The following is a 12022-nucleotide window of genomic DNA, read 5'->3' as shown; positions in this document are numbered from 1 at the left end:
ATTTGAATCAATAACAGTTTTGAAGAAATCCCAAGTAGCATTTGATGTATCTTCAGAAAACAACTAGAAAACAACTGAAAGAAAACATGTGCTATTCCCTTTCCTAAAATATTGTCAACTTAAAACTAAAACAACATCAAGTCCAATAGAGCAGGAAAATACCAATAACAAGTCCTATAGAGCAAGAAAATACCAATACCAAGTCCAACAGAACATGAAAATACCAATACCAAATAAAACCCAACATTCTTAAATTAAAGAATAACAATAATTATGTCTGAATATATGTCTATACCATTATTAAAACCTAAAATAAAACATAAACACATTAACTAAATTAATATAAAAAATAATAAACCTAAAATAAAACATAAACACATTAACTAATTAATATAAAAAATATTAATCAATAATATTTTTTGATAGAAAATATCAGAACAATTGATATTTAATAATTTCAAATTATATCAAAAAAAAGAAATGAAAAGTAGCATTTCAGATTTATCTGCTCAAAACAATCCAAACCCTAATCAGCTTATCACCTAAATCAGGTTAATTCCAGTATCAAATAAAACCCATAACTTCTTGAAGCACACAAACTCATTATAAAGTTACTTGACAACAATGCGTAAGTACCATGTTTTCAACCTTCACGCCTGACTTCTTCCTGAACTTCAGGCCAGCCTTCTTCCTCAAACGCCCATTGATTTTCATGCCTGATTTCTTCCTCCTCTTCAGGAGTCAAGTCATTTTGTATGTTAAATATCTCTCTGACCTCTTCTGCGCTTTTATCCTTAATCCTGTCTGCTACAGTTTGGCATATTAAATCTTGAAGATTGTGTATAACCAGGTACTGGGTGGCCATGATGAGATTAAAAAGGGTTGCTTGATCAAGGTCCTTCACGAACTCCTGATCCCACATCTTCACATCCTTCTCCGAGATGGTGTTGGCGGCATTAACATGATATGCGCAGTACTCGACCACCTTCGCCATTATTTCACTGGAAATGTTGTGCAAAGGCACGGTGCCGTCCGTGCCGGTGTCACTCAGAGCGTTCTTTAACATCTGCGACTGCATGGCTACGGCATACTCTACCTCAAAAATAGTGTCATCCGAACTCTTCAATCTCACCTTACATTCCTTCGCCATGGCTGCAGTGGGATCCTCCGCCATGCCTGTCTCGAAGGGAATGTTACAGAAGGGATTGACAAAAAAACGTTGGGGAAACTCGCTATGTAATTTGGTATAAATAGGGGATATTTTTGTTTATGCTGTTGGGGAAACTCGCTATGTAATTTGGTATATATAGGGTATTTTTTGTTTATGCTGTTTAGGGATTAGTTTTTTCATTTGGGAGGTGGTTGTTAAGTTTTAGGTTTTAATTTTTATTATTTGATATTGGTGAAGTTTAGAGGTGTAATTATTGATAATAAGAGGTGAGGTGTAATAGTGTGGTTTCTCTTGTCTTGCCAAGTGGTCTATAAAGGCTTGGATATTAGTGAGAGGTGAGGTGTAATAGCGTGATTTATGTTGTTTTGGGAGGTAGTTAGGTTTTAAGGTTTTTTTTATGTTGTCCACTTATCCTTTCATTACAGATAGTAAGAGGTGAGGTGTAACAACATGATTTATGTTGTCTTGGGAGGTGGTTAAGCTTTAGGGCTTTTCTAATTTATGTTGTCTTGGGAGGTGGTTAAGTTTTAGGGGTTTTTTCATGTTGACCACTTATGCTTTCATTATGGATAGTAAGAGGTGAGGTGTAATAAAATGATTTATGTTTTTTTGGGAGGTGGTTATGTTTTAGCATTTTTTTCATCTTGACCCGTTATGCTTTCATTACCCATAGTAAAAGGTGAGGAGCGTGATTTATGTTGTCTTGAGAGGTGTTGTGTTTTAAGGTTTTTTTAGGTGTTGACCATTTATGCTTTTATTATTTGATGTTTGTTAGCTTAGAAGTGTAATTAGAGACAGTAAGAGGTGAGGTGTAATAGTATGAATTATGTTCTCTTGTGAATTAGTTTTCTTGGAAGGTGATTTTTAATTAGTAATATACTTTATAAATATATTATTAACTAAGATTTTAATTTTATGTAATGTAGTTACCTTAAATTTTTGTATGAATTTTATTTTTTGTATGTATCCAAACTTTATTTTGAGTGCATATAAATATAGTTTTATTTGTTATTCTTTTGGACATCCATTTTTTTATTTGATTTACTTAAGCTTTATTTTATAGTTAGTTTCTTTAGGTGAACGTTCATTTAACTTTATTTTTTTTGAATATATAGATAGTATTTTAATTTTATTTTTGTTAACATACATATTCAATTATATTTCACGGATTATTATCATGCCTCTCTCCATAACTTGTCTCTTATTAATTTTTGGTAGCATATATAGAGGGTTTAATATTTGACTTGATGTAACAATTTGATTCAACTTTTAGAGTAATTTTTAAGATACTAACACTATTCAACTATTTTTTATTTTAATATAGTATGATAATAATTTCAATAAATAAATAGAATGTAGGTATATTTGGTTTTCTTAAAAATAGAATATGATACTCACTAGCACTATCCTTGATGCTCACCCTTATAAACAGGAATCCTTGGAGATCAAAGAGTCTAATCAAGTCAATGCTATTTTTATGGTATGAAACTAAATAGACCTCTTGGCTGTTTCTTAAGGGTTACAAAATACATATGCGAAAGAAGTGATATGGAAAGGCACCTAACACGAAATTATGGTCACAAAGCACATCACACATATAATGCTAGAATTAACAAACAAGATTTTAATGTTCTTCTCACATTCATTCCTCCCCTCCTCATCTTAAGAAAAATTATCATAGGCAACCCAATCTTGTTGAGAAACTTCATGCAACCTTAGCTAAGATCTCTCTTTGGGATGAGTTAAGGAAGAAGAGTAAATTGTGACAAGAACAAAATAGAAATAAAACTCAATTAAAACCAAAACTAAAAGAAAAACAATCACGAGATAAGATATTTGAGCATGGAAATGTTTAAATATAACAATGAAATCAATCACCTTTTCCTTAACATGTTGTTTATGATGTATCAAAGTAGTCAAATAAATTTGACCACCAATGTTATTCTAAATTGTTGAATGGAAGAATTAGCCAATTTTTGAAAACAATCAATAGAATAAAGAAGTAAATAACAAAACCATTGTAGGAATTTTCACAAAGTTTCCTTGAAAGAAATTAGCCATCAATCTATGATCATTTGAGAAGTCAATACACATATTGCAAAATGGTTTCACATGAGTTAAGGATCACCTTTTCTATTGTACACCTCTAATTGGGGGATTCCAATATCCTTATGCAGAACAATACATACCACATCAAATGAAAGCGAACTTTCAACATCATATGCAGGAACATGGAACTTGGATGGGGTCATTGAAGTAAATTTTTTATTGTAAGAAGGGTACAATTTAGGCAAGACTATTAATGGTTGGATCATTGGATAGGTGAGTATTGGAGATGTTTAATAATGAAGGATGTGGAATGGTATGATAAATGGATGGATCATTGGAATATGAAAATGGGATGTGACGATAAGTAGGTATAGGAGATATTTTAGAAACACATGGAATGATCATGGAAGGTTGTATGATGGGGATTATTGCAAGACTAACATGTGTAGAATTGAAATATTATGTAGATGTAGCCATAATATGTGGAGTATAAGTAGGAAAATTAGGAAATGATGATGAAACAAAAATAAGAATTTTAACATTATTAGGAGCAGTAAAAACTGATGAACCTTGGCACAAATTTTCATGGACATAAGATTATCATTCACCTAATTAGATGCACCATGAAACAAATTCACAGCATGTTCATAATCTTGAACCATCCTTCCTATCTCTTCAATCAAGGGGATAGCCTCATGACTATCTGAGTGTTCTTGACCCATTCAATGTTCAAGCTTTTCCAAATCGTGAACAAAGGTTTGCTACTTGAGTAGGAGACACATGTGCTTGGGTTTCATCCTCATTAAGATAAGTATGCGAAGAATTATTGTCGGTAATGTTAGGTATTTCATGTTGAGGTGTGGAGGTTTGACCTAAGCTCCCATTGAAAATATTAATTAACTAAGGATCTATACCTTTTAGGGAAGCCATAAGCCTATAAATTCTTCTCAGAAAGATGTTAGATATAGTAATCAAAGTCATACTACTTATATAGCAAGAAAATGTCTAAAATATATATATATTTTTTATCAAACTGATCTGAAACATTGCATAGAATGAAAAAAAATCCCCGAATGCATAAAATGTAAAATAAATCAGATCAAGACATCCAAATTCAAAGTAAGAATGAAAGAAGTTGTTCTCACAAAAATGTAATTGTGGTAAAAATTATCCACTATATCAATGCAATTGGTGCAGGAGCACCTAGTTTTGCTTATACTCTCCATTTTTGGTATTTTTCATTCTTAAGTGTTTGTGAGTCTTGTAATAGGTTTTGAATATTTTTATAGTTTTTCTTTAGTCTTTTCTAAGTTTTTTATCTCATTTTGTGCTTGAGAGATCAAGTTTTGCTTCTTAGGGCTTGAGTTTGTCAATTTTGTCCTTCCAGGACAAAAAGGGCTAAAAAGTGGGAAATTGCCTTATAGGTCTAGAAATAGTTGGGAAAGTTTTGGAACATGTTTTATGAGTGTTTTTAATCATTTCTACATGTCTAGGAGGGATAGAGAAGTTAGGTTGCTCAAAAATATCATTTGGAGCAACAAAAGTTGTTTTCTTGTTTGGAAAAGTTGTCATTTTTAAGACAAGATTGTAAAAGAAAACCTCCTACAATAGCTTGTCCATACAAGACCTCATAACTGAATCACGATGCTATAAATATTCCTCCCTCTTCTTTTTATAGGGTTAGGAAATGTATTTGAATACATTCTCAATTGGAAATATAAAAAATTATAGCTTTTAATGCTTTTTGAACTCATTTTCTTATGACAATCCGTACTAGATAGTTTCTTTCCATACTGTACTTACTAGATATTTATTTCAATGTACATTCAAGGCATTTGATGTATTACTTTCATTGGTTTTGCATTTGGAAGTTGATTGTACAAATTAGTTTCATTTTTGTTATTTGATTGCCCTGTCAAGGGTTTTGGCCTCCAAAATGCATCAACTTGTTTAGATCCAGGTTTGGGCTCCCATGGATGGATTTAGACAAGTTTAATTTCTCAAATTGTTTTTGAGCATGTGCTAGGCAAATTGGAGATGGATTTGGCTAGCATTGTGAGTAAGACCAAACTTGTTTGTGCTCAAAGACCAATTTGAGTGAGATAACTTGAGGTAGAGATATGCAATTGTCTTCAAGGAGTTTTGGATGTATTTGGAGTACCAAACAATGTGATTTTCACCTTGCAAGTGTGTGTTAGTTCTAGTTGGTAGCAAGTACCCAGTTTTGGGGATTTAATGACTTTTTGGGTCTAAACTTGCTTTGTGAACATGTTCATGCCTTGGAATCTTATGGAAGGTTTTGAAAAGGTATTTTTAAGTTTCCCCATACTTTGGTGAAGGTATCCATTCTATTCTAACCTTTAAAAGTGTAGTAAAAACAATGAAAATGCAGTAACAGTTCATAAAATAGTCAATTAATTATTTGTGTGGCAAATGTTTGTCATAATGTCATGTAGGACAGGGATGGAGAGTTATTTAAAATTATGTGGAAAAGGTTATAAAATAATTTTGGGGCTTGGTGTCCAGTTTAGAAGTGTCTTCCCTTGTTACTTGGATGAAACCCTCTCAAAACCCTACTTATTTGTCTAAAAATGTGGACAGACATTATACCAACTTCCCAAGGGCTAAAACCATGAAAATCCTTGATTTTACACCTTTTTAACACCATAAAATTCAGGTTTCATGATGGTTATAGTATTTGTTATCCTATGCAAGCAAAATTCACTCAATTAGGCCTCCATGGGCTAGTAGCCCTTTAGCCCCGTTTTCACTAAAAATTGAACCCGATTGTCCTAAGGGTGTGAGAACCTTCGAACCTTGTGAAAAGTGGTTTAAAGATACACAAAGGACATATTATCATAAATTTTAGATAGTTAAGACACATTTTTGGAGTTTGGATCCCTGATGGAGGACTTGAGTAACTTGAGGAAGCAAGTTAGAGCAAAGTTGCATAATACACAATAGGGTTGTTGTTGGAGGAGAGGTGTTGGTGTTGGAGTTTGATGTTTCTAAACACTAATTGAATACAATAGAGAGGAATATATTTGGGTCCACTTGAAAAATTTGACCAATTTAGGCTTATTTAGTAACTTCTTACTCAATCTCCCTATCATAGTGGTATCAGAGTCTAAGAAAGATTCATGTGAAAAGAGAAAACAAATTGATTTAGAATCAATAGAATCATTATAAAAAAACATGGTGACTAATACTGAGTTAGCTAAGAAGGTCAAAGACCAAGAAGAAGAAAATAAAGCACTCAAAGAGAGGTTGGAGCAACTAGCAAAAAAACTAGTTATGTATTTTTTTTTCAACTTTTTAAAAAAATGTTATGAAAAACTTATAAAACTAAGGTAGTAAATTAGAACTTAGAAAAATATTAACAAAAAAATAAAATTAGAAAAATGTTACAAATCTTAATAGTATAAATTAAAATGTTAGAAAAAAAATAAATTTAAATTTAAAAAAACATTAGAAAACTTAGATAATAAATTTAAACAAATTAGACAAAATAAATCCTCTACAATGTGAACCCTTTTCACATCCTATTACACACATAAAATGACCCATTACGACTCCTTAAGACCACATATGCCTCTGATAAAAAATATATGTTCCGTTAGGACCATAGAGGATCACATAGTGGACCCTAAGGGGTCACACGTGGTCCTAAGGGGTGACGCATGACCCCTTAGGACAACATGTCACCCCTTATAAAATCCTAGTGTGTATGAAATACCCCTTATTCCATCACATAGTGTCCTAAGGGGTCATATGTGGTCCTAAGGGGTCACACATGCGTTAACACATTTGTGACCCGTTAGGACCACAAATGACCCCTTATAACATGCTAGTGTACATACGACATTCCCCTTAGGATCACATAGTGTCCTAAGGGGTGATATGTGATTCTAAGGGTTCACGCATGTGTTATAATACATGTGTGACCCCTTATATTATCCTAGTGTGAACGACATACCCCTTAGTCCATCACATAGTGTTCTAAGGGGTCATATTTGGTCCTAAGGGGTCACGCATGCATTAACATATGCGTGACCCCTTAGGACCACATATGACACCTTATAAAATTCTAGTGTACATATGACATTTCCCTTAGGATGACATAGTGTCCTCAGGGTTCATATATTGTCCTAAGGGGTCATATGTGGTCCTAAGGGGTCACGTGTGTGTTCTAACACATGTGTGACCCTTTAGAACCACATATAACCCCTTAGTCCATCACACAATATCCTAAGGGGTCAAACATGCATGATCCCTCAAGACCACATATGACCCCTTATAACATCCTAGTGTACATATGAAATTCCCCTTAGGATCACATAGTGTCCTAAGGGGTCATATGTGGTCCTAAGGGGTCACACGTGTTCTAACACATGTGTGACCCCTTAGAACCACATATGACCCCTTATAAAATCCTAGTGTGAACAACATACCCCTTAGTCCATCACATAGCGTCCTAAGAGTTCATATGTAGTCCTAAGGGGTCACGCATGCGTTAACACATGTGTGACCCCTTAGGACCACATATGACCCCTTATAACATCTTATAGTACATACGACATTCCCTTTAGGATCATATAGTGTCCTAAGGTGTCATATGTGGTCCTAAGGGGTCACACATGCGTGACACCTAAGAACTCTATATGACCCCTTATAAAATCCTAGTGTGAATGACATACCCCTTAGTCCATCACATAGTGTCCTAAGGGATCACACATGCGTTAACACATGCATGACCCCTTGGGACCACATATGATGCCTTATAACATCCTAGTGTACATAAGACACTCCCCTTAGAATCACATATTACAGATTTAATAATTTAATAATCATATGCCCATTACAAAAATACAATGACCTCTATTTTTTTGAGATATGGAGTTCAATAATAAACAATGTCAAAAAATTTAGAGAAGTTACATTCCATTTTGAAGATCAATGCCCATGTTTTAGTTTCAAACAAAAAAACTAATTTTGATATGCACACAAATATTTATACGTTACAATAAAATATAGGTCTATTTTTTTTTGTTATTGACTTATAAAAATCATATATATCGTGTTCTTGAATTTTTTATGTATTCAAGATTTATATATATATATATCTAAAATATATGTTATCTCTCTCTCTCTCTTTGTCATGAAAATGATCTCTCTCTCTAGAATTTAACTGATTTTAATTTTTAATGTTTGAAATTGAATTCACTTCATGTGTGTATGTGCTTACATATTTATTTTAACATTATATGACATACCAAGATAGATGGCATCCTAGGATATACCTTCATGGGCTCTTGATCAGGATCCACCTGCATAGGCTCCTGATCAGGAGCCACACATTAACAATATAGATCCTCCACACTAGGATCCCCCATTGCCTGTCATTGCTACCATTATCCAGTACAGTGATCGTGAGTTGCATAGATTGAGGGTCATATTAGATGACCCTTGTACTGATGGCATGTACAAGAGTACATGCACATCCATTTTTGATAGTTTGCAGACATTGAAGGACCACTTAGTTTCTCACACCTCATTCTCACTTGAGCTTAAAGAGGATATTTATAGACAATTGAGGACTGAGGTGAGGGGTCCTGATTCTTTTGCTGATGTGGTGAGGGTGGTCTTGAAGGAGACCATCAAGGAGAGAAACTTTCCACAATATCAGGAGAAGAGTAAGGTGAGAGGATATCAGGTCACAAGATGTATCGGCCCATAGGTTGCAACATTGATTTACCCATGCTTCTTAGCTGCCCATGGTGGTTATCCTAATAACAACCATATACCATTATGCTTTGCACAATAGGTATTTGCTGACGTTCATTGTCAGATGAAACCAAACTACCTTGATATTCCAGCATATTATGGACAGGGGAGGGGCAGGAATGCTGATAGAGATGCATATCGTAAGCGTGATAGCCTCATTCTCATACTCATCTTCTTTTGGAATTCATTGAAATATCTATTAATAGCCATAGGAAATGTGTTCTTTACAACCTTAATGTTGTTCTTGATTTTAGCAGTTACTGGTATGTCCTTTGACCATTGAATATCACCAATTCCTGGTAGGAAATTATGAAAATAGAAGAATAGACCAGTTAATAGTTGACCAAATTTTAACTTTTGAGTGTTGTCTTTCTTAATTGATTGTAGATTGAACATAAATTGGCTCCTTATTGCCTCACATAAGTCATAATTTGCATTGTCAAAAATCATCCTGTAAGCTGTATTTATAGCAGCAGATGGCACACTACTCATTCTGCTAGAATAAAATATTCTATAACTAATAATTGCAAGTCTAACCACTGGTTCTTTACTTTTTTTGACTGAAAATGCACGTTTGTCAGAGGTGGTCTGAGTTAATGCAGTCACAGTCCCTTTTCAAATCTTCCTCATCTTTGAAACTTCACCAGTTTTCCAAAAAAACTCACAACATGAATTGCTTCCTTCATAATTATGTGTGACCTATCGAGATACATATTCTCTCCATGCACTTGACTAAGAATTATCCTAACATGATCCTCTTCAAAATCTTCATAGAAATATGCCGCATTATGAAAACCTTTTTCGGAAACCTTAATGTACTTCAGTTTGATTTTGTAGCTTATATCACACAAGGATTTTAGTTGAAAGTAAATTGATAATGATCCTAAATCCTGAATTTTGTTGTCAATATAATTGGATAAATCACCTTTTATTATAACACTATCAAGTACTTGAGACAAAGCATTGTATGATACTATTTTTGTTAGGATAACCGGTGGAAAATCAGTTGTCAATGGATTATATTAATTAATCCACTTTATAACCTTTAACCAGAGCACATAAACATTAAATACTAGAATAGCATAAATAGATACCAGTAGAAGAAGATACCAGTAAACAATACAACTTAGCAAAGAAATAGATAATAACCACAATGTAACCATACCACATAACACCATGGTTTGTACATGGAAAACCTGGTAAAGGGAATAACCATGGTGAGAAGCCCACCCACAGTCAGATGATACTTCTGCAGAAAGTATGTGATACAATGAGGGGCCTGCACATGTAGTAAGTCATACTCCCTAGAGCACACTGCTCATTACAAAAGAGACTCATTGACTATAGAGAGATTATAACCACCTCAAGATAATTGGACAACAATCCAGTAGAATGAACTGCTAGAGATAGCAACTGCCATACCTGGTTATAGTCTCAGTTAATCTCAATACTGGAGTCCTTTGACCTCTTACATAAACCCAATTCGATCTTCAATGATCGACCAAATCCTCTACCTAAATGATATTACATTATTTGCACATTACATTCCAATGCCTTGTCCATTACCACGATCTACAATGAGATTTTAAATTGATTTATACAAACCGTAAGGCCTAAACCAATTAGGTCTGCCACCTAAAAGTTATTACAATAAGATAATTACATACATCCATATTACAATGATATGCCATGTCAGCTTTAGACCAAAACAATATTAACCAATCCATAAATCATCTCAATAACATGTAGAGAACACGTTATCATGATACCGGTCCATAACCAAGATAGGCACCAGACCTATTTTGGGTCTACCATGCCAAAGAGATGTCTCCAACTAGTCAAGGCTTGATCGAGGATCACCTTCTACATCTTGAATTTCATCTAGAAGCTACACCAACACCACTTATGCATCCTGCCAAAGATTCTCAGTAAAAGCTCTATCGGTAAAACCTTAAACCCTTACCGGTATAGGCTTACTAGACTATATGATAGCATCTGATCACCAAGTCATTACCAACTAACTAAAACATGCTCTAGGAACATGTAACACATAAAACCAAACATACTCCATTGATCCAAACATGTTGGAAGTGTCCAACAGATAGTTCCTTTGGCTAGTAACACTAGATCTTCTGTCGGTAACCAAAACCTATCTGTCGGTAACCAAAACCTATCTGCCAGTAACCAACCATAATAGCTAGTGTTGACATCAATGACAAAACATCAACGTAACACACAATCAATCTTCCCATAATCAATTCTTCCATATTGCCAACAATTTTTTTATTAGACTCCATAGTCTCCATGGGTTCAAAAGTGATCATAAGTCTCTCTACTTGCTTAAATGATGATGCCATTTTAAATAAACTTGATTTGAGAGTTATTAATCAAAGGAATCCCTTATTCTCTTTACGTTGGTAGGGTTTCTAGTTGCTTTCTAAATTACACACCTGTTTTACCTTTTCCAATCTTTGAATTCAATTTGGCGTATGATCTGCAACATAAATTCATCTTCAATCAGCTAGCAATTCACCTTTTCACTCTATAGGCGCTCAAGAACTCTCTTTCAAATGCAACTAGGGTAAGAATAACTTCATAAAACTCACTTTAATAAAATTACCTACTACATGTCTTCGGACATCTAGTGTCGTGGTTAAAACACTTTATTGGTGAAGCGGTCACCAAAGTTCAAACCCCTGCTGGGCCATTGTGCTCGCAAGCCTTGTGTCTTCATTGGGTCATTGTGCTCACAAGTTTGAACAAGTGAAGTGCAGGGATGAGGTCCCCCGATTGTGGCCACACCGCCTCATAGTTCCAGGTCAAAAGCATTTCATGTGGAGCTGAAGGCTGTGTCATGCCAGCATCACCGGTCATGTTAAAATGTTTACCAGACATTATTTAAAAAAACAAACAAACATACCCACTGCATTAAATACACAACCGATAGGGTAACAAACCATAATATGTCGCTTAACAAAACTTCCCAATACTGACAGGTATATAACAAGTTGATAATAT

The 12022-nt window shown here is 34.3% G+C and overlaps 1 protein-coding gene across 1 annotated transcript; it reads right to left on the bottom strand.

Moving 5' to 3' along the window:
• Positions 1 to 643: 643 nt before the first annotated feature.
• Positions 644 to 1150, bottom strand: LOC131039934 (SKP1-like protein 12). The gene has a single exon (XM_057972776.1). The coding sequence runs from the start codon at positions 1148 to 1150 to the stop codon at positions 644 to 646; it is 507 nt and encodes a 168-aa protein (XP_057828759.1).
• Between the last annotated feature and the right edge of the window lie 10872 nt (positions 1151 to 12022).

The sequence above is a fragment of the Cryptomeria japonica genome, chromosome 7 (assembly GCF_030272615.1).
Source record: "Cryptomeria japonica chromosome 7, Sugi_1.0, whole genome shotgun sequence".
NCBI classification, from domain to species: Eukaryota; Viridiplantae; Streptophyta; class Pinopsida; order Cupressales; family Cupressaceae; genus Cryptomeria; species Cryptomeria japonica.
The sequence above is the reverse complement of the archived record's forward strand: the minus strand, read 5'-3'. Positions and strand labels throughout refer to the sequence as shown.

Coding starts and splice junctions, on each gene's coding strand:
- LOC131039934 (XM_057972776.1), bottom strand. CDS start 1,150: ATGGCGAAGGAATGTAAGGTGAGATTGAAGAGTTCGGATGACACTATT.